This window comes from Brachycentrus maculatus, unplaced genomic scaffold (assembly GCF_059751285.1).
Source record: "Brachycentrus maculatus isolate JH-2025_06_01 unplaced genomic scaffold, ASM5975128v1 h1tg000362l, whole genome shotgun sequence".
NCBI classification, from domain to species: domain Eukaryota; kingdom Metazoa; phylum Arthropoda; class Insecta; order Trichoptera; family Brachycentridae; genus Brachycentrus; species Brachycentrus maculatus.
The window spans coordinates 89791-115513 of record NW_028281111.1 but is presented as its reverse complement, the minus strand read 5'-3'; the positions used below and the strand labels follow the sequence as shown (position 1 = coordinate 115513).

Below are 25723 nucleotides of genomic sequence, written 5' to 3'. Positions count from 1 at the left end.
AAAAAAAATTGTATTAACATTTAAGTATTTTGGCTCAACACAGAACATGCCTAAAGAGCCGTAATACATATAGTTAAAAATGTTTGTATCTATGAAATAAATAAATAAATTGCTGGGAATCAAACCCGCGATGCCAGTTTCGTAGTCGAACGTCTACTTAACTACGCCAAAGCGCCTGTCATAATATTTGAAGTTATTAGATATTCGAAAACTGATATTAAGTCAAGATAGTACCTACGTTTTATTTTATATATTAAAAAAAATAGTATTTCATGTATGGAAGACCTAAAGTAATCGATTACAATAATGACTACGATGTTTAGAAGTCATAGTGGGCAGTGGAAGCCTTTACGAGCGAGGCGGTCTCAAACGGTTCTTTATTAACGGTATTATGCAAAATTAAGTTATGGCAGCGCTCCGCTTCTGGTTGCTCTACGTGGGCAACGCTGCAAACCTGTTAACCACACACTTAAACCACACACTTATAGATGCGATCTACGCTCCTGCAGCGATGGTGACATCAAATAAAACGCAGGGAATATTGAATATTGGCCCTTAAGGAGGCACATCAAATAAAATGCAGGGAATATTGAATATTGGCCCTTGAGGCGGGACACCAAATAAAACGCACGGAATATTGAATATTGGCCCTTGAGGCGGGACATCAAATAAAACGCACGGAATATTGAATATTGGCTCTTAAGGCGAGACATCAAATAAAACGCACGGAATATTGAAAATTGGCCCTTAAGGCGGGATAATCCATAGCCCTTACTTTATTTTCTTGAAACCCAGATAACATTTAACAAAACACCTTTTTTGTAATGAAAAAATATGTATTTCTTCAAAATAAATATATGGTTTTATAAATAAAAGAATTATTGAAAGATAAGTAAAAAAAAATTAAAAAGTGTCACTTCGCGCGCAGCCGGTCTCGTACTGAATTTGCACATTTGAGAATACACCCTTAATAGTTTTAAATAAAAATGTTTATTTTTTATACTTATATATGTTAAAAAAGAACATTGTATAAAATAAAAAATAATATTGTATAAAACAGTGGGTAAATCGCCATTAACTGCAGACGAAGTGCGATTTCTCAGAATGTGCGGCAACGAGATGTATGATAGATGTTTGAATGGTGATATAATGAAAGAGTGTGATGCTGAGATAAGCATTATTAATAAAATAAATAAAGGTGTGTTACAAATCGTTGCATGTGGAACGAATAAGCGAAAAAATGACAGTAAAATAATTTTATGGGGCGAGTGTAGTTAGAAATAGGTGCAGAGGTAGACCGAGGAAAACTTGGCAAAATACTTGAAAGTGGTGAGGGCACGAGTTAAAATAATAGGCTGGTATGTATGAGAAGATGCATTAATTTGGAAGAGACAAAGATTTTTTGTAAATACAAATTGGTTTGGCGTTCTATACTCTCTGCCTACCCCTGCTAGGAAGCGGCATGATGGTTAGTTAGTTAGTTATATAGCAATTAACTGCATTAAATATAACCTTACAATTGAACTTTTTTGGTGCCCAAAAATTCTATAGTTAAAATATGAATCAAATCGTTTTTCGTGATTACGACTAAGCTATGTTTATTAATAATTGATAGGAAGCAACTATTCGATTATTTCAAGAGCAATGCATTTACCTATCCTTGTATATTTTTAACTAAGTCCACTTACCTAGATTTACAGCAGCAATATTTTATGATTCGTTCGCGTGAAAAAGTTTTCATTTATTTTTAATTTGGACATGTTTGTATAATGTTTTTGCTCCAAATTGATCAACCACAAATATTATATTTACAGTGCCACCTAGAGTACATAAACATGTACGTGAAGTTAAAAAAGGGCGGCTTTATATGACGAATCGTATTGGGAACACAACGTCTGAAGTTGATGACATGTTTCACCTACATTTTTTTACGTTGAATTAACTTATAATATCATGCATTTTGATATAATTTTGGTCAAATTAGGTGTCGTAAAAACGTTTTTAGCGAAAGTCCGACGATAAAAAATTGCGGTCACATATACTTGGGAGACGTACGAGTATTATTATACCTACTGAAAACTCTGCTTCGTAAATAAAAAAATAAAACTATTTATAATTTAAATAAAAAAAAAAAGTATTTTTGTTAACCTACAATTTTTATTATAGAGTAAACAAACATGTCACTATTAAAAAATGTCCCTCTCCAAGCAAAGAACTCAGTCTGTTTTTTTGGAGAGGCTCAGCGCTACTAAAATAATAATATTGTATTGAGTAGAAATGTATAGAAATTTTATTTAATTGTTTAAAAAAAATTAACTATATTGTAGTAAAAAATTCCACTTATATTTTATTTGACTATTGACAGGGCTTTGTCAGTGCCGACATCATCATACTGGTGATATCGGTAAAGATGGAATCCAATCATTGGTCAAATTAAATAAAAGTGGAATAAATTAGATAGTTGTTTTTTATTATATAAAATGCTTTTCCACCAAGTAATGTCAGTACAACATTTTAAAATATGATCAACGTTTTATATTAAATGTTACTGGGAGTAGGATAGTAAGGATAAGGAAGTTGAAATGAAAAATACTTTACAAATACCTAAACCAATTAAAAATAAATCTTTCTTAAATTAATTTTGCAATTAGTGGGAATCGAGCTCTCAACGCCAATTTCGCAGTCGGGAGTCTACCCAACTACCCCACGGCGCATGAATCGGTATTTTAAATGTTGACTGTAGTAATTAGATTGACATAATTAGAAATAACTGTTCAATAGTGGAATGAAACTGGTAATCTGTATGCGATTATCAACTTAGTTAAATCTAAGCTTGTTAGCAATTAACAAGGGCACCATACATTATTAATTTCCTTATTCGCTTAACGATTTTCTTATCTCTGATTTGTCATAGATACGGGTCAATATATACTCGTATTTATACTATTTTTTGACATCTCAACATAGATGAAGAAGGATATGGAAGTCTGGGCAAAATAAATACATAATAATAACATAAAAAATAAAACCAAATTGGAGATAATAATAATAATAAGATTTGTGAACAAGTATTTGATTATTGGACACACTCAAAATGTTGTACTCGTATTTAGGTAAGAAAGATGTAATAAGTAAATATTTAATAATTCATAAAATAGCAAATATATTTTCAATTCATTGTAGACAATCTCTCCTAGGCAATTCGTTTACCATATAGTCCTACACACAGACCCCGAGTACCCCAGACATTGATACTAGAAAATTTCAGACCGTTAAATCCTTACTTGATTATAATATAACAAACTAGTTAACATATTATTTTTTGACATCTCATTAAAGATGAAGAAAAATATGGAAGTCTGGGCATTTACGGGGCTGACGAGCGTCATAGGCAGGTTTAAGTGATCACTTTACACACGTGTAACATTCACCAATTCTACCTATTATTGACAACCACACTACTCAAATTCTTGGAAGTTCCATATATATATATATGTGAACGAATTTTGAAACATTGTTCTTTAATCACTAGAACTTCACTAGAGACATCTATTGGTGAGATGAAAAGAAGCTTTTTATTGAGCAGAAACTCTTTAATTCGTATGTGAGGTCCGAATCCTGGATTATAATCACACACATGAAAAAGGCCAGAAAATATTATTTTCATTTGTATTATTTAAGCTTATAATTTGACCAGATAATTTATTTACAACATTTTGAGTGTGTCCAAATACTTGATCACAAAATCTGGATTATCTCCAATTACAGGAGTTATTATTTTTTTTAAAGAATAAATAATAATAATCATAATAATATGAAGAGACAATAGAACGCTAAACCACTCTGCCTTTGCATAAAATCTTTACCTCTTCCACATTCATGTATCTCCTCATGCACACCCGACGATTATTCCTGACCTGACCACTTTCGAGTATTTGAAATACTAGATCACGCCAAGTATTCTCGGTTTTCTTCAGATATTTTAATTATCATATAAGTTTTGTGAAAAATATAAATGACAACGAAATAGATATTGGGACCTGAAATCATTAGGGTAAAGAAATATTGTGTATTGTCATTTGTTGTCATTATATACGTGTACACCATTTATGTACAATAGTTTAATCTAAAACAGTATGATTTTCCACTTTCTCCGTATGTTTTTTTGCTAATCACGTTAAGGAATAATACTGAAACCAGAAGCGGTAAGTTTTTATTATGATGATAATTTTAAGTTACGAATTGACTGATGGATCTAGCAAGTTATTAGAGCGTATTATATTAGTATAATCACCGGGAAATAGCATACCACGGGCAGACATATAAAAATCAAAGTAAGGTTTTATTTTACCGTAAAAAAGTAAGGTTTTCTTATAACCACTTACATATTGACTGCTAACATAAAGGTATAATTATTCAGTTATTCACATCAGAATCTTGTATACTACAGTAGTCTAAAGTGCAATAGTGGACAAATTGGAGTTCCACATACGGTAAAAGATTTTAGTTTAAATTTTCAGCAGAGCTTTTATTATTTTGTATGAATATATGACTACCTACTGTATCACGTTATTCTATACGGGTATATGATTGTTATAATAATCAATTAACATTTTTTATTATAAAAAATACAATATTATAATCAATTAACATATTTTGTTATAATAAATACAGTATTATATGAAATTACCTGGATTATTCATCTTTGTGGTAATATCTATTCATTTAAATTTAAGTTTTACTTGGTATATACCACTATTTCTTAAAATATATTGTGATACGATTTTCGATGCATTTCGCAAAATTTTCAAACACGTGTCACAATAGATTTTAACAAATAATTGTATTTACCATGTAAAACTTAATTAAAAAACTTGATTTTTGAATCTACAGACAATATGTTTAATATTTACTATGGGTGTCTGAACTGATACATTGAAAGCTGTCCCATCGCATTCCCAGATCTGATACAGAAGCATCTAGGCTTCCTGACAGATCTACTCTTGCAAAACAATTATCTATAAACTAAGTTGGCAAGTTTATTGAAAATGTGAAACAAAATATAACTGTATCCCGATTTTACTATGATTTTACATTTAAAAGCTTTCAATATCCCTGTCACTGCCAATCAAAATAAATACAAGTTTGAACATCTACCACCAAATTTTCTAGAAGTGTCTCAACTGATACAATTAGGAAATTAATGCATTATGGATGTTTAAAAGGTTATTTAAATGTAAAAAGTTTTTTTTAAGGTTATTTAAATGTAAACTATTATTAAGGTTATTTAAATGTAAACTTTAATATTGTTGATAAAAAAAACGCAAGAGGCTTTGTCTCGGTTGATACATCTATAATGTATGACAATCAATTTGTTTTACATAATTAATCATTATTCTGCAATATTTTACTCATTAAATGCTGTGAAATAGAAAAAGAAAATGATGTGAATTATCTTATAAAAAAACACGTGGAATTCAGATTTGCGTGCAACGAACAGTAACATGAATTGCGTAAAGCAAGACAGAGTTATTTTCTTACAATTATATAATATACCACCGAGCTGATATTAGATTAAAAATATATGTGCATAAAGATGTAGCTATTAAGAAATGTACAGTGATAAACGTTTAAAAATAAAATAAACACATTTTGAGATGTCAACATAGACGAAGAAGAATATGCAAGACTGGGGATTTATAGAGCTTATGACCTATCATTACACACTTGCGCTTTGCACATTTTTAAAGCGATAAATTAGACAAGCCTATGACACGTCGTAAGCCCTTTATATACACAGACTTCCATATTCTTCTTCATCTATGTTGAAATGCCATAATGATATATTTGTTTCATTAATTGATTCGTCAGTCACTTTGTGGTAATATTACTATTTCATCAAATCTATTGTGATACGTGTTTTGATGTATTTCACATAATTTTTAAACATGTATCACAATGGATTTTAAGAAATAGTGGAACTTACTAAGTAAAACTTAAACTTAAAATTATATATTTTATATATTAAAAGCATTGTTAACTTTGTGGTATGGTAATATAACACTCTTTTACTTTGTGTAACACTACTTTAATAAACACTAATTCATAAATTTGTGTTTTTTTAAATTGGTATTACATAAAGTGAACGATGAATAGTATAGAGAGTGTTAAAAATTATATATTTCTTCCTGATCTGTTTATCGCAGAAATATTGAAAGAATTTCTCTTTATTACTATGAAGTGTTTGATTACAAATTGATCCTGTTTACGATACAGTTATCATTCAGAAGTAGATGTTTAAGTGAAGATTAAACAGGGCGCCTGACTGATAAAATCGCAAATTATCAAACACTTTACGAGGCAGACACCCTTCCTTGAAGTAGTAAAGCATAAAGTATGTTGAAAACAAGTTAGCAATGGTAATAAGCATGTATATACGCGAGTTACGGAGAATAACGGTGAATATTTTTATTAATATTGAGTACGGACATTGCCGCCAGTGATTGAGTTCATCGATATCAGTGCAAAACAGACTTAACATAATTGTTGTCCCAACTAAGGCAAGTATGATATAAGAATTGTGTGTCATATATCCATGGCTTCCTATAGTAGAACCCATAATTTATCAAATGAAGGCGTGTTGTTTGAACGGAGGCCAAGTGCGTTATAGGTAGTACATTAAACAAGTACTTATATAGCGTAAGTAACGTTACTTACGCTCGTAAATTAAAAAGGTGCTTTCCTTATACAATGAGTGAGTCATGGAAGGCTTTCATGCCTCACAGAGTAATTTAGAAATTTACATCGACACTTGAACAATGTATTTAATAAAATGATATTGTCACTTACTGAAGGCTTTAATATATATCTTAACATTGTATCGACGCCCTCCAAAGGTGGAAACATTGCTTATTTTCCTAGTTATTGAGTTTATCCGTTAAATAATCATATAAAAATTAATTTATGTAAAAACTTACCATTTGGACACGAGAAGAGATTATCCTGCAAACAGAAAAAAAACATTAATCTTTGATCGCAAACATAGGTAAAAGTTATTTTACTTATTTTTAATATAATAATGAAATAAACTTCATCTGGTTGGGTAAAGATGGAAGTTTATATTCAATTTGTTATTTATTTTACGTATTGGTGTAACTAAAAAAAGTAAAAAGCCGTGCTGCCAATGTTTATTTAGTAATAAAATAATAATAATATTATAATGGAAGTGTAATAACATTAAACCCAAAATCATTTATGAAAATTAATAAACTAGTTTTTAAAAAACAAATATTATTTTTGTGTGCAAAATAATAACAAAAACATTCAATCTGTCTTGAGGTGTCTTTTTGTCATTAATTTTATAATTTTTAATATAAATGTTGGGTTTGTTTTACAATTTCAGAGAATAAAACGATACTCTTACATCAGAAATAATTTTTTTCAAAGTTAATTTTTGCAATCTCAAAAAATTATAAATTTACGTTTTTTTAAACAAAAGAAAGCATAGATAAAATGCAGACAGTATTAAGTTTACTTTTAAAATTTCTAATAATTGTCGTTGGAAATTTCGTTTAAGTTGTCGATATTTAACGTAACGGGTTATATTTAAATTAGATTGATCTTAGATTATGGGATTCAGTGAGGATAATGTACTGGGAAAATAATGATTTGACTAAGCTAGGGTAGTATGTAGAGGATGAGAGTCGCAGTAATTTATTTTGTCTGCAATAGATATTTCATTTCAAGATCTAATTTTGACACGAACGCTGAATATGGGTAATAAAATACATAGTTTAAAATCACGAAACCTTTTACAATTAAAAATATCACAATGGTTACGCTTAAAATATTGATTACGCAAATAAAAATAATTAACTGATTGAAAATTCTTACTTAAAGCAACCGTATAATTATTTTTTGCTGCGTAGTTACAATTAAGCACTGGCTTCTGATAAAACCCAGTGAAATACTGAATTGTGTTGATAAATACTCCCTATCGCAATATGACCTCAGCTTAACAAAAGCGCTGATAACTTTCGATTGTTTAATTCGGTCCATGCAGTCACGAATGCTAATAATATTTCTTGTTAGTCAGTTGGCGAGATTCATCTGGCCTTCTCAACATTCAGGCAGTACAAGTAAGTGGGTAATATATATTTTATATACCCAATACAGCAGATCTTTGAGTGTGAATGAGAAACCACTTACGCAACGGTAAATTTTGTTCTAAGGCCCTCAATGCACAATCAAATAATTTCATCAAAGTATGTATTTTACACTCTTGCTACAGTACTTAAGTATAAAGTTGTAATTAAAACAGTACACATATGCTTATTACACGCATTTTAGACGTAATAAAGTAATTAAAGCATGTTTCAAATATAATCAATATGATTTCATTAATGTTTTTCGCAGGTGTGTGGAACATTTTATCAACTTTATAAAATTAAACAACTTTGTTTTAACCACTTTTTTTATTAATAGTACACTTTAACCTACCGGTTTTGACAAAAACCTTGTCATCGTCAGGGTTTATTAAATTCTAAAACATTAAAAACATTAAAATACTCATAATTAATTGCATTCCCTTACCAAAAACTTCCACACACTCCGTAAAAAATCCTAAATGTTATTTTTATTTTTAAAATAGCATTTAGGATTTTTTACGGAGTGTGTGGAAGTTTTTGGTAAGGGAATGCAATTAATTATGAGTATTTTAATGTTTTAGAATTTAATGTACCCTGATGATGACAAGGTTCTAGTCGAAACCGGTAGGTTAAAGTGTACTAATAATAAAAAAGTGGTTAAAACAAAGTTGTTTAATTTTATAAAGTTTATAATTAATTTGTTTCATGGTTTAAATAAAACTTTTGAGATAAATCAAATTATCCACGGAATATGTGTAATAATATAAAATATATTAACGAATGGAGGCAGTTTTTTTTGTGTTTGTCAATTTTATTACATTATATGTAATTTATGTATTATATAGAAAATTGTTAACATACAAATGATATAGAAAAATACATTTAATTGCTAAGAAACTAATTGTATTTAAATTGATGATAAATTATTGTAAATGTATTAAATAGAACTAACCAACTCACATATTAAAAGTTTCGAATCAAAATGTACTTTGAAAGAAAGTCTGCGTACCGACTAAAATATTGGGATGTTGCGATATATCATAATATATTATTTTAATAATATATTGGGATTTTTACAACTCGTTTATAAATAATTTTTCATCGTGTAATAGGGGCGTTACAAACATAAATAATTTTCTGACTTGAACTCAGCTTATAGTAATAAGTAACGTGAAGTTTTTATGCATTTGCTGTAGTAATCTTAAAGCACATTTATAATAGTTTACTACAAAGTCCAATACGATATTTTTAATGCTGATTGTATGGCTCATATTTATTTGATTTTTTTTTTTAATTTTACAAAATTAAATGTTTATATTATTATGGGTACGTTATGAATATATGTATGTGCATGTGTGCATATCAAAAAAGTACCAATAAAAAGTTGTAAGTGTTACTGTAACGTTAAGTTGATAACGTACACCAAATACCTCAAAATTGACAAATATGTAGTTAGAGCACTTTACGTAGGGCACGTCGATATATCGCTCACTCCTTTCAAGAACGTCATAAATAAAAAAACTCGATTTTTCAGGAGAAAGTTTTTAAAGTTTAAAAATATAATACAATGTATTAAAAATAAATATCAAGCCACTTACTGAACTTTTTACAGTGCAACATATCTTTTTAAGTAAAACCTGAAGGTTTTTTCTCCATTAGAAAAATATTTAGTTTATTTTAAAAAATAATTAAACAATACCTTTTCTTCAAAATGCAAAAACAACACTTTCTGCCCTGTGGCGGGTAAATATTAAGTTAAAAATATGCCGCTTCTGCTGGGATATAGTAAATGTTCTGGGCATTCCGAAAACATGCCCAACTGAAAATTGACGAATTTCGATTTATGACGTTCTTGAAAGGAGTGAGCGATATTTGCATTACAATCTTATACATATTCGTAAGTAAAATATATAAGTGAGTTTACTGCATTGTTAGTGTGCATTAATGCTTCAGTTGTGTAATAAAGTATGATATATTAAATACGATTACTGTACATGTGGTAAATATTGACCTTTGATCTTCGCTAGGTTCTTTATTAAAAATTATGACATATGAATGGAATGAATACTACAGTGATTGGCTTTAGCCTTTTTGGTTATTTAATCAAAATATCTCATAAAGTTTCGCAGTAAAAAGAAATTAGATATCCCACATTTAAAAAGGAAATTAATAAATGAATTTATAGTAAATTTATCTCGTTAAAGTTATCTCGAATTGAAAATATTGTTAGATGATGAAGCATTATCCATATGGCATAGCCAAAAATGTGATAAGGTTGGTAGAAAACTTATTTAAAAAAAAAATGCTAATATCTGTATGTATTAAGATGCTTTCGTCAGTTGGAAAAAATTTAAATAATTATTAAAAAATACAACATTTTGAGTGTGTCCAAATACTTGTTCACAAATCTGGATTATCTCCGATTATAAGAGTTATTTTACATATTATTTTTTAACATCTCATTAGAGATGAAGAAGAATATGGAAGCCTGGGCATTTTCGTGACTGACGACCGTCATAGGCTGGTTTAAATGATCACTTTACACACGTGTAACATTCGCCACTTCTACCCATTATTGACAACCACACTACTCAAATTCTTGGAAGCTCTAAATGAATGAAAAAATTAAAAACCCCTGTTTTTGAATCACCAGAACTTCACTAGAGACATCTATTGGTGAGATGAAAAGAAGCTTTTTATTGAGCAGAAACTCTTATATTATGACGTCTCTAGTAAAACAAAATATTTAAAAAAATACATCATGTATCAAGCAAAAATAATTTGTTTCATATTTTAAAAGCATCATTAACTTTGTTGTACGAGTATGGTAATATAACACTATCCTCATTCATTAATTTATTCATCGTTCACTTTGTGTTATCATACCATTGAAAAGCTCTATTTCACGACTACCGATTTTGGAATAACCATTCCCTCATCAGGTCCATAGCTGAATGATAAGAAGAGTGTTAAAAACATTGTTCAGTTTATTAAATTTACTTAACAATTTGTCAAAGCAAGCAAGGGTTAATATCTTCCGATTTACAAAATTAATTAATAAATATTATAATTGTTACAAAATTTTGTGAATTTCAAACAAGGCTAAGTAAAACAAAAAATGAAAGTGATACATGTGTCTTACAACCAAAAACCTCTGACCCGTATTATGTACTCGTATACCATACAAACATGGTCGGCAAGAACTGGACTGGGGCGGCAAGAAAACAATCGAGGCTGTTAGCAAAGACTGACAAGGAAATCATTAATCGTTTCAAAAAATCTACATTGTATATCATAAAGATCCGAACATCGAAAGTGGCCACCTAACAATGCACGGGCCGCAGATCTGACACGCCCAGAAATAGGAAAGAAACGGGCAGTCTAGAGATACGGCCAAAAGAAAGTTATTTCTCTGCACGACTGTTTGTCCAACCAATAACTTGTGTCATGTGAGCAATGAATTCTCTCTTAGATTCTACTTGATACGAGATGTGCCACTGTTTGGTTTAGTCGGTAAATTCCATAGCTCGGCAAAGTATGGCTCCAGAGCAGCATGCGGCTTTTGACCTTGAAAGTGCGGATCCAGCACAAATATCGGTGGGAAGACTTTTTAACTACGTATATTCATGAGAACGATATACATATATTTATACATATTATTTTTAATTAACGTCCAAGTGACTCTGAAATCTAGCTACGGCTAATGCAACGCCGTTTATCATGTCCCTACTCAGGCTTCAACTTTATAAGTTTCATAGACTATGCCTACTTGTGAGTGGATTTACTCTTTATGTTTAAAGTTACTATAATTTCATGTAATTCATGAGTGAAAATTCTAGGCAAAAACACTCGCTATCTAGCTAGAGGCATGAGTTTATACATTTCATTGATTCTAAGTTAGCAGTGAAGTTACTTAGGTGTATGATTTTAATTCTTGATTTTACTCAGGTAGTGAAGATCGATATTTTTTTTGAAGCATGAACCTTATCTAAAGTAAACTGAGAAATCGTCTTATTGACGAGAACCTGGAAACGCACTTTAAATAATGACATACAAAACCTAACTTGATTAAACTTTCAAATGATATGCGAGGACATTATTCGTAATAAGTAGTGTTCTTATGGATACCTTATTCGAAATATGGTTTTATCAATTAATAAAATCCGTATTAAGTGTGAAATTAAATTTTATTGAGTATTATCGTAATTTAATTATTCTTCAAACCCTTATCCGTACCCCTATGGTTCATAGGGCACTGGATCATATAAAGGCAGTCTTATCTTGATCGTTAACACATGAAGGAAATGTGAACAGCCCTCCGCTTCGGGTACCAGTCCAGGGTAATATTGAATAAATATTAGAGTGAAAAAAACACTTCTATTAATTTCACCCCCCCTCTGAATCGAACCCGGGATGATAGCTAAGCGTGCTGACCATTACACCATGAAGGCGGACAAAAGTCGTAATTTAATAAAAGTCTAATATTAAAACTAAGCTGTACTATTATAGAAATGCAGATTTCACCCTCATGAATATTTTTAATTGTTGTAATGTCCATATTTGCTCTTTGGCTAATAAGTTTACCGACCACTGGTTTAATCGTTTATCTTCAATCGGTCTGAACTCAAAACCAATGAGATAACTCACACGAACAGAAAATAATGTAGGTTCTCGATGTGGAGCACTTTATTAATGATGGCGGAGAGCATCTCTTAGCGCGGAGTTCATTTCGTTTTCAATCAAATTGATAACAATAAAAACTGTATCGCCGATTTAATTTTTAAACTAGTTGAAAGTTAGACAGTTAGATTTTGAGTCGGGTCTTGCGCGCATTGCGTATTTTGTTGAACTTAAAATAAGGCTATTCTATTGTAATATATCCGTTAGTGAATTGGCCAATGCGAGCAAGATTTGACCGACCAATTACCTTGACATTTAACGTTCAATGAGTCAGCTAACGAATATTCAATGAGTAATAGAGTTTACGTATCTTAAGGCGAAGACGACCAACTTAATGTATTTACAATTCACGACACTAGTTAAATTAAGATAAATTTTATGTTACGGAAAAACTATTGTTTCTTTTTCAACCGTCTTTTACATTTTGAAATCGATTTGAGCTGCTTCCTTGAGTCACGTCTGTATTCAAGGTTAGTTCAGGCAGACATTCTCTCACTTTATGAAATGTTCAATAATCTCGAGGTGTTTGTCTCTATAGCCTACACGACAACACGTTTGTACGTTCTACGATCAATTTGCATTGAGACTTTTTGCGCGCATAAAATCACTACCGATTTATTGAATCACGAAATAGAATTGTTTTACGTCGATTGTTAAACAATGACACATTGTATTGAGTAGAAACATTCAAAAATTTCAATTAATATTTTTATTAATTTATTTATTCACATTTTAATATAGGTACTAGGTGCAGCATTTGATGGGATACGGTATACCCGTGTGCTGTGGCAAAATATGTTACAATGTAACTATGGACGGATACTAATCATTTGTATCTAATCGCGATTCTGGAGTAGAATGCCACACTTTTATACCACTGTTTTTATTACTTTCTAGCAGGCTTTTCTCTCTAACCCATAACATAACAAGCACAATTATAACACAATAAATATTTTATTTTTCAGAATGGTTTTGGTAATCTTATAACATTTTTCGGAAAATTAGATTTATTCGATAAGAGAATATATAATGAATAAAAGAAAAATTCATATGATTATTGTAACAAACCCAAAAAAACAATAAACTATTTTTTCCATTCAGAATCAGAGGGTGGAGTGTAAAAAATATAGTTGGCGAGAGTTACAAAATGTAACTAATAATAAATACGAAATAAAAATAAAATTGAACTACATTTATTAATCTTTTATTTTAATTTAAAAAACAAGATATTTTAATATTTTTGATTTATGTAGCAATAAAATATTAACTTAAAAATAAGTAATTAATCCACATATTATTGAAAATATTTTATTTTTGTATAAACAGCAAAATAGTAAATTGTGGTATTTTTTAAGAGGTGTAAATTTATGCATAAAAATAATCATGTAATTAAACAACATACTTTTTTCCCACTTATAATTTATTTGACCAGTGCCATCTGTAATTCTGATGATGTAACGATGAAACTTGGTCAGTGATCAATAATAATGAATGTGAAAAAATTATAAAGTTGTTGTTTCATTACTGCTACACAAAGAAATGTCACTAAAAAAACTTTATATAATAATAATATTATATTTTATCATTAACTTTGTGGAATGATAAGAGGATTATTTAAAAAAAATTAAACACTTGTAAAAAACCACTCATTGAGTTTTATTTCATTATACACGACTAGTTTCGAAAACTTAGAGATGTTTTCATCTACAGGTGAAAATTAAAAATAAAAAAACTTTAATCTAATGAATATATGTAATTATAAATGCACATACCTCTGAATTGGAAAAATCTAATATCCCTAAGAAGAGAAAGGCGACCACAAGGGCCGCCTTACGCCTTATCAGCATCGCTGAATTCTGAAACAAAAATTCACAAATTAGCCAAGAAATCGTAAACATTACATTCATTGGGTAAATCGTTATTGGAAATTCCTTAAAAAGACATCGCTAATATATTCAAATGTGACTACGCAAAGCTATGTAGGCAGAGTTACCACATTCCTCCCGTTTACCAAAACTTGTTTCCGGCCGGTGAAGAGGAGAACGTCCTACTGACAGACTAATACTGAGATTTGTAATTTAAGGGGCATGGCAACGTTGACTCTTTAGCTATCAATTGATTGATTAATCTGATCGAGAATCAGCCCGGAAAATTACACTTTTATAATAAATACACCATAAATATTTTTTGCATAATTAATCACATTCCATCAATAACAAAATACAAGAATTCATACATACATAAAACGTATGTACATAATGTTTTTTGACTGAAGAAGAACTGATGAAGATGAGAGGATCAATAAATAATTTTATTTCTTTGAAGAAATATGCATATCTGAATCGAATGAGTAAAGAAAGAATAATTAAAAAAATAATCACGCGAATGTGGCAAGAAAAAGAAATAAAGTAAGACAAAGGAAAACTTGGGATGATCAAGTATTTCAAAAAGTTTTTATTTTTATTTTTTTCATTTGTATTTCTTTCGTTAGCTTATATTACAATATATTACAATAGTTGATAATTGAACAATGTCTTTTTGAGGTTTGCATGAAAATCATAATGGTTTTGTTAATTTCTTTGGAGTTTATTACTTACTTGTAGCAATGCATTAATTTAAAGTAATTCTATGTTAAATCATTTTATCAATTTGTATTCTGTAGCCTAAAATATTTTTTTTATATAATTAAAATGTAACATTGTTTTAAAATCACTATAATATTTTATTATAACTTAATTATAATGCATACCGGTTTCGAAGCTAACTGCTTCTTTATCAATACTGATTAATACTTAGTACCTACTTCTTAATAATTAGTATTAATCAGTCTTGATAAAGAAGCGGTTAGCTTCGAAACCGGTAGACATCAAAATTAAGTTACAATAAAATATTATGGAGATTTTAAAACAAAGATAAATTGTAATTATAAAATACAAATCACAAAATTAGTGCCTCAAATATAAATTTTATGAAACTTTTTTTTTTGCAATACATATATAGAAGTTATATTTTAATATGTGCTGTCGTTTATATCACTTATATAATTTATGTTTTCTTCAATACATCACTTATTTTCATTGGTATTTTTCGAAATGCGTCTTTTACACGCGTTTTAAAGTTGTTTGCCCTAAATTTGAAACATAAGGATATTTTTCATCCATGAAAACATATTATTTTACGTAATCATGAAATGAATTTATAAAAAATGGTCTTTGGAGGTTGTTATTTCCAAATATCTATCTACTTTTGCAAAGGCGACGACGAGATAACATAATTAAAATAACGTAATTTTAATATTCAAAATATATTATCCTACGTTAGAACCCACGGAATCTTTTATTCTTAAGTGAGGATTTCGTAATACCGTTCTTGTGGGCATGCACAATTTTATGTCAGACAATTGGCATTGAGTGGTCCATCGTTAATAATGATTTGTCAATTTGTGAATTATGGAAAATGATGGTTCAACAACTCGCTGTCGGATAGAACGATGATGTATAAAAAATGAACGTGAAATTATCGGTATTTGAATTAAAAAAATATATAATCTTTGCTCAAGTACTGCATATAAAACTACACGGTCAGTTTTTACACGAGGCTTATTATACACAACATTTAAAGTAATTTGGTAGATGAAAATATATGGCATGTTTTCGCAGTGGACTAACTTACACAGCATTCAAAATTTAAGTAATTTGTTAGTTCATTCATCGGTAGAATGGAAAATGTTACACAGTTTATAAAGCAATTTATTAAATCAGCCAATGACAGGTAGCAAGATCTGTAAATGCCTACATTATTGCATTCTCATCTCGAAAGTTTTCTCATATCTACATAGTAAGATACACCTGGATCTAAAAATTCCAAGTTCATTTTTCATTTGTCGAGATTTTCTTAAGCGTTTTGCAACTAATGGTTTATTAAAAAATATATATTTACTGAAATGTTTTGTAATGGTCAGTTTATGGTAATTTACATCTTTAATTGATTTAAATAAAAATATTGCAGTGTTGAAATAGGTAATATTATACATAGATACAGTGTTGATATAGGGTAAAACTATAACCTAACTAACCATCACGCCTCTTATCCGCAGGGGTCGGCAGAGACAATAGAACCTCACAAAACATTATTCGCCTTTTCCACATTCATGCACCTCCATATACGCACCCGCCGATTATTTCGACTCCTGACTCGACCGATTTCAATTATTTGACAGCCTGAATATGTCAACTTTTCCTCGGTCTTCCTCTCACATTATTTAATTTAATTTAATTAACTGAAATCTTAAAACATAATATGTATGTTATTTCTCGCTTATACATGTCTGATTGTTTTGGTATAATACATCTCACGTCTCTCTTGCTCCATTGCACTAATCAAAGATTTGTAAAAAAAACTAACAAAGACATTGCCAATATGTTCGGAAATATAATAATTAAATGAAATTCGGGTGTTTCACACAGGCGCTTGCACAATTATCGTCTCATTCCCAGAGAGGTTCACAATTGCCACGTACATTGTCGACCGAGTTGTTATATAGGCAATAAGTGAGTTGCTCTCGCCGGTATAATCGTGCCGATTCCCACAATACTTGTCGACTACGGCTGACTACTGGCACACTTACCGAGCATACTTTCCCGTATTCATAGTCGCCAAGAGACCCCTTCGTGGTTTCAAGACACCCGAGCAAAAAGTTTTATCGCAAAGATACTATCACATTTACAGAGTAACTAAGATATTTCCAATATTATTAATATTTAAATTGTTTATAAAAACGTTAATAATATTAGTATATAACTACTCACCGAGATTTTTTGTCTACCGGTTTCGAGAGGTATCCGTCTCTTCGTCGGGACAATCACTACAACAGCATGCAAACAATACTACATGTGATCAACATTTTATAAGTGTGTGAATAGTGCTATGGTCGTGATATATATTATTGTTTGCATGCTGTTGTAGTGATTGTCCTGACGTATGTCTCTAAACCGGTAGGCAAAAAATCTCTGTGAGTGGTTATATACTAATATTACTAACATTTAAAAAAATATATATAAAAGTAAGATATTTGCGTTTACATTCGATGTACAATTAAACCCCCAAAACCATCACCTTAACATTCATGAATGACAATCGACTCTGAGAAACTTGTCAATTTCACCATTAATCCGAATTCGGGTGGTAAAAAAAAACTATTTAAACTAATTTGCGCCTTTATTATTCTCACATAGTTGCAATTTTAAGAATTTTTATCGGTGTAGTGTTGGTACATGATCTCAAATACGTACAATGTTTTAGATATCGAGTTTTGACCTTACGCTTACATAGAGTTCACTACCACATTGTTAATTTTCTTCACCTTTCATTTACAAAATCAATTATGTATGTACATTAGTCGTGATCATGAAGTATAGGTTTAAAAATAGCTCGTTCTTAATGTGAAATCGGTATATATTTGTGAAGATATTCATACATGGCCTTGTTTGAGATATTTGGCATTTTTGTACAACAAAATGGATATATTTATCTTTTAAACAAGCTATTATTTTTGTGTGTAAAACTAAATTTAACATCGCTTAAAACATTGTAAAACGTTGAAAGCTATCGGAAAACATTATACAAAACATAAAAGAAATGTTATCAGTTATGCCTGATAAAATCAACACGTAGCAAATAAATTGATAAAAATAATAGAGATTATAAATAAGCCCATACACCCACAATACTGAAATGTTCATGAATTTTAATTTAAAAAATATACAAACATTAAACTCATTAAATTTTAATAAACTGGAATATACTATATATTTCCTTATCTGACATATTATAACAATTAAAATAACCTTATTATAAAATCACAAGGTGTGATTTCTATCTTTAAAGTTACATATTTTGTATAATATATGAAAAAAATATAAATCCATTTGGTAAATACCTTAAAATAAAATATTTATTGTATTTGAAATTTTACAAACGATTTGTATCAATATTTTGAAAAAAATAATTTAGGTATTAATATATTTAAAAAAAAACAAAACAGATTTTTATTCATGAAAAAAAAATGCTTTTTCGGCGTGTGCCACTTTTTAACTTATTCCAATACCAAGAAATATAAGTTAGATTAGATAAATTAGATTTTTTAAAAACAAATTAATTGACCTTGAAATTTAGTTTACTTAATATAAACTAAAAATTAATTAGAGATGAACTCAGTTTTAACCGATAAGCGTTAATGTAAATTTTCCGGTACGAAACGTCATTGACACCGCACCACGGTCGAGGAATTTAACCGTGAATCTTATAACTGTTACGAAGATTCATGACGGAAACCAAGACCGAATTTTAAAGATCTTTTTATGAAAAGAGAATTCTTTGGTGACCCATTTATGGATATCGGCGGCCCTACACACTTAACAGAAATGCTTCGTGAAAATTTATAAAGGTCTTATATCGCTCACTCCTTTAAACAATGTCATATATAAAAAAATGTTAATTTTCAGTTGTGCATGTTTTCGGAATGCCCAGAAAATGTAATATATAACAGGAAACGCGAAATATTTTTAACTTAATATTTACCCGCTACATGGCAGAAAGTGTTGTTTTTGCGTTTTGAAGAAAAGATATTGTTTAATTATTTTTTAAAATATACTAAATAATTTTCAAATCAAGAAAAAACATTCAGGTTTTACCTTAAAAGATCTGTTGCACACTTCACAAAAAGTTCAACAAGTGGCTTGATATTTATTTTTATTACATTTTATTACATTTTTAAACTTTAAAAAGAAATCAAGTTTTTTTATATGACGTTGTTGAAAGGAGTGAGCGATATGTAAGTATTTAAATGGAGTTCTACAAATTAAACCCCAAATGTATAAATAATATGCCCAAACTCAGTTTTCCCGTGTTGAGGGCATACACATATACGTAGGTACATACGCTTTAAGATTTTTTCTTTCGAAATACATCATCATGACTAATATTAATTGTAAATAATAAACTCTTAAGCTTGCATCAGAACCAAATATTTCTGTTTGATAATTATCACGTTGATTACGTAATTATTCTAAAATAAGCTTGGTTATATAATAATTGTGCTTACTAGTCGAAAACCATTCAATGTCATTGCGACAATGCGAGATTTAGTAGGTTGGCTGCTTGAACGGATCTCTTGGATAATTTGGTAATTCATGGGAAGTTTTGATAAAACAAATACAATGCTTAAACGGGTAATTTCTGTATTTAGTTAGGTAACAGGGCATTCTCTTATAGGAATTGAATAACTCCGCATGAATTTCTCACTACACAAAGCCCATTGACAAATAACGCATTCAACGACCTCGTTCATAAGTTGCTCTTACAAGGAGGTATTAATGCTCATTATTATGGATTACCTAAATGTTGAATGAGTGAAGCTGTGTTTACGTAAATTAATCTTTATTAAACCTACTCTTAGCAGAATAAACAAAGTCTTCGATATAATTTATAGATATCCGAATGGTGGTGAATGAATATAATAACGGTCGTAAATATAAAATAATAGTTTGAAAAATGATTGCCAGTGATAAACGATATATTTATAAGTTAAAACCATATATTGGAATAATAATAATAATAATAATACCCTTATCCGCACCCCAATGGTCATAGGGCAATGTGTCATATAAACGAAGTGTTATCTTGATCGTTTACACATGAAGGAAGGGTGATCAGCCCTCCGCTTCAGGTACCAGTCCATGGTAATATTGAATAAATATTACAGTGAAAAAATCACTTATATTTATTTTACCCCCCTTGGGAATCGAACCCGGGACCTCCAGAACGGTAGCCGAGCGTGCTGACCATTACACTACGGAGGCGGACGTAATTGTATCTTATTGGAATAATAATAACATTAATTTAATAATTTTAACACATTATCATTTAAAGTTTCGTAAAAAAAGGTAATATATTATGATTCAAAGTAGAGTTAGATAAAAGTAACGATTTCTTTCCCATAATTCCAGATAAAAATTCACTCTTGCATGGTCAAACGCTCTAACCACTACACCAGCAGCAGATTATAAAAATAATGCTTATCAGAACCCTTATCAAAACAGTTTGCTTCAATACTGCAATGCGATTAAAATATGGAAGGGCATATGTCGCCGAACTGTTGTACACACCAAAGCAAAGCCCTGATTACAATTATTTTGGTAATAGAATTTGAGAAGGAACTATGCAGTAGATTTGACATTGATAATATCATAGATTTTAATTTGAGATATATTAGGAGCATTCTCCAGATATTTGGAAATACTACGACCTGATATGATACTAATCGTGAAATACATCGCATTACTTAAAGTAACTAACGAAATATTCCATTGAGTAATACAGACTCTGGAAACGTGATGAAAGGCATTATTGTGGTACAGCTAGGAATACATCACGACAATTTTCAACAAAAAATCTTCAAAGTGACAATAAAATGCTCCGAAATGTGGAACAGTCAATCTTTCGCACACATAGTTATGTGTTAATTAATATATATGTATAAAGAAGCAATACATCCAAAATTATTTACAAATTATCTCACCATCTGACCCCTATTCGTAATACAAATCGTCTATGAATTAAGTTAATAAATGAATAAAATAAGAATTTTATTTGCAATGATTAAAGAAAACACTTGTTTTTTACCACTTGAGTTTTATTATAGACTACATGTTTCAGAAGTTAAACATCCATCATTCATATTATTTTTTGACATCTCATCAAAGATGAAGAAGAATATGGAAGTCTGGGCATTTACGGGGCTGACGACCGTCATAGGCTGGTTTAAGTGATCTTTTTACATAACTTTTATTCATGTCTGTATAATAACAATTTAATATAATTTAATATAATAAGAATTTTATTTATTGTTATTTTTGAAGCAATAACTTTGTGATTTTCCATTTCATAATTAAAATGTAAGTTTGTTTTAAAATCACTATAAATATTTTATTAAAACTTAATTGAAAACTTACTTTAAAAAAATAAAGCCACTTGAGATCTACCCAAGCTCCTTTGCCTAATCGTCAAAATATTTAGAATTTTGTTAAATAGATAGTGTTTTAGTATTAATAAGTGTTAAAGAAGCGGTTAGCTTTGAAACCGGTAGACATTACAATTAAGCTATAATAAAATATGTATGGTGATTTTAAAAAAAAGTTACATTTAGACCTTAAGATGGAAGCTTAGCTTCCGAAACTAGCGTCACAAAAATAAACTCAAGTGGCAGAAAAAAAATAGTACAATATTATTTTATAAATAATTGTAAAATATGATGATTAAACGATGTCTCAGATAGGAATCGAACCAGATTTTTAATGCATGTAACCAAATTCATGATAAGCAAAATATGAATGGTTTTCGCAATTAATATGAAAAGAACTATTATCCAAAATAATTGTAAGAACGAGTCATAGTTCAACGATAATACAGGTTATAAATTTATTTGAACAGCTTGATTAATTTCCTATTGTACTGCGAAATATAACCTATTTCTGTACACTTCCTGTAAAATAAATGTTTAATTTATAAGAAAGTGAAATATTTGGTACAAATATAAATCAGTAGAGATACCGTTTTCACATGCACTTGAGCTGAGAATGTTTTTTTGTTAATATTTACTTGGGATACCGTTCTTTCCATCTTCATATAATTGCAAATTTATTTGTCGAAATTCGAGGTTTCAACGGTAAATTAAAGATGGCAAAAGGACTTAAATTTTACAGTTTTAAGGTGTTGTCCAGACTTAAAAATTAATATTTATTAGTGAAAGGAATTTAGGATATCATTTTTGTTAATGCGTCAGTAGAAAGTTTAACAGTTACGCAACAAGATAAAGGTTTATTACTTTCTTGAGGTTAAACTCGAGTAATTTGTCATTCAAGTAGCTACTAGATTTTTTTTCCGTATGTTGTATTATGTACGATTACATGATGAAATATTAAAAAAATATTATTATTAACAGACCAAGTTTTAATATGAATGGAAGGTAAAAAAAACCACGAAAACAAATGAATTTGTTTTTGTGATTGCACCTAATGGTGTTGTATAGCGTTTTTTTGGTATTAGTCAAATTTCAAATTGCACAGTAATCAGTTACCCATGTCTTTCATTTGGCCACATTACACTTTTTAATAAAACATTTTATCAATCAGGGAATTTAAACACAAAACCTCGTGTATAGGAAGACATTATGATATTCTAGTACCTTAACAAATACATTGCATAAAAAATATTTAAATATTGTTCCTCAAAACTAATTACTACGTTAAAGTTATGTGTTAATTTATTTTACTTCTTGTACATAATAAATAAACAAAAGAGAATTTATTTCTAAGAAACAATATCATACTAACAACAAAAAATAGACGACAGTGATAATGATACAGGTCCAAGTTTGTATCTTGTGCAGCAGTTTGAAATTGGGATGATAGTGCTTGTATATAAGTAAAAACGGAAGAAAAAAGTTGCAATATCAAATAATTACAATATTGTATTATGTAACTGCTAAATCGATGATAATAAGGAAAAGAAGAGAGTAAGCCGGAGTTGAAAGTGAATATCAAAATAATGTATAAAATATTTTTTACCATAAAATTATTAAATCATGTACATTTTTATTTACTAGAAAGGAATATTTAAGTAATAAATATCAAGTAAGAACGTATTTTTTTCTTGTAAAAAAACAGCATTAAAAACCCATATATTTTGTTATTTAATTTAAGGACTGGGTCGAATTACATAACGAATATAAGATTTCTGCAAATAATGTTTAAAAAAACCGTGTAAATTTTATGCTAAAGTATGGTAATATACAGGTAATATCTGCAAAGCAGCTGTCTATAGGCGGTTGACCTGAATCAACGGAGAGCTTCGTGACCTTTAACTGGGTAAAGAGTAAAGATAGAAGCTATTATGTATAATACTCGTTCCATACTGGTAACTCAAGACATTTGTGGGAGATGATTCAGCATAGTATAGGAAATATTGTAATTAATACTGATACGATTGTGTGGTGGGGTGACCATATAAAAATGTTCATAATTTCTGGTATGTGGTTTTAGAAAATCCGTGCCAAATAATACCTTAGTACGAGTACAGAAGAGACCTTACATTCGTCATTAATTAGTTCTAGAAAAACTGATGAATATGGAAACATTCAATAAGAAATAACTGAAATTCGATCAATTCGTTTCCAGCTTCAGTAAATGGTACTTCAAAATATATCTTTATAAATATAAATGTTTGTTTGTTGAAAATCTTAAGTCTCCTAAAGTTATTTATTGATTGATTTAAAATGTTGACACAACGTTGCATTCGGATGCGTGTGCGTTTTTTAATGTACCTACTGTGACAAGTGAAAACACGTTTTTTTAAAACAGCTTTTTGGACCGCAATGGCAGTGACATCTGTTGAATGTAACAGCAACACACAGAATATTAAAAATTGCTTACGGTGGTCAGCATGCTTCTTGACACTCCTGTCATTTAGAATTTTCAATGTTTTCGGTTGCATCGTTATTTCACAGATTTTTATTATTTTCATCGATTCACAAGCATTGTGAAATGAAGCGTATTGGAAGGATGCGTTCTATTTTCACTATGTGACTCAGTCTGGTTAAAAAACCAGACTGAGTCACAGCAACGCGTGGATGGATAAAGCAGTGTTGAAAACATATATCCAGGAAAAAATATCATGTCGTTATTTTATGATTATGACTGTCCAAAAACATATTAATTAAACTTAAATTAAAATATGTAAATGCTTCACGCTTATTTTTCACTTCTCGAGGTGAACAGGTATGTAAACATTATTTGACAAGGTGAAAGATAATTTTGGACGATTTATTTTCTATGGCCATGATAACATCATTCAAAACTTTCCAATTCATCGTCAAAGTCAATGTACTGTATAATCAATGTTGATAAACTAGTAACCTTTAGAAATACCTCCCAAAATACTGCACGAATTTTCTAAGGCTAATTTATGACATACCTACGGTTATTTTAATAGGGAACTAATATCGAATATTAAAAGTCGGAAAGTGTCGTATTTGGGACATGTGCTTTGAGGAGAAAAGTACAAGGTACCTACTGCAACTTATCATCTAGGGTAAGATCGAGGGTTGGAGAGGTGTCGGAAGAAGGCGGATCCCCTAGCTCCATTATATTCATGAGACGACAAAAGCATGGAGCTTTGAGGAGCTGTTTTGGACTGACCAATATAGGGACATATTCTCACAAGTGATAGCCAACGTCGGGGAGACCCGACAACACGTAAAGAAGAAGAAGAATATTTTATTTTTTGGGAAGCTTATTAGATAGTAAAGTGGTAAATACCAAATGGAATTTACAACATTTTGAGTGTGTCCAAATACTTGTTCACAAAAAGTATTTGGACACACTCAAAATGTTGTAAATAAATTATCTGGTCAAATTATAAGCTTAAATTATGTAAATAAAAATTATATTTTCTGGCGTTTCTCATGTGTGCGATTATAATCCAGGATTCGGACCTCACATACATATAAGAGTTTCTGCTTAATGAAAAGCTTCTTTACATCTCACCAATAGATGTCTGTAGTGAAGTTCTAGTGATTCAAGAATAATGTTTCAAATATATAGAACTTCCAAGAGTTGTGTGGTTGTCAATAATGGGTAGAATTGGTGAATGTTACACGTGTGTAAAGTGATCACTTAAACCAGCCTATGACGGTCGTCAGCCCCGTAAATGTCCAGACTTCCGTATTCTTCTTCATCTTCGATGAGATGTAAAAAAAATACTAAATGGAATATTAAATGTGGCAACCATTATAGGTATCACATTAAAGGGAAACAATTTGCATACAAACAAAATGGGTA

At 29.9% G+C, this 25723-nt stretch overlaps 1 protein-coding gene across 1 annotated transcript in view; it reads right to left on the bottom strand.

Annotated features, from left to right (window-relative positions):
- LOC148303549 (uncharacterized) overlaps positions 1-25723 on the bottom strand; it is a 116667-nt gene that overhangs the window by 65734 nt on the left and 25210 nt on the right. The window contains exons 2-3 of the mRNA XM_088269747.1: positions 14600-14683; positions 6978-7002 (exon numbers count right to left, since the gene is read on the bottom strand). Coding sequence (XP_088125873.1) covers positions 6978-7002; positions 14600-14674 — 100 coding nt within the window. The 5' untranslated portion in view covers positions 14675-14683. The remainder of the gene's footprint in view (positions 1-6977; positions 7003-14599; positions 14684-25723) is intronic.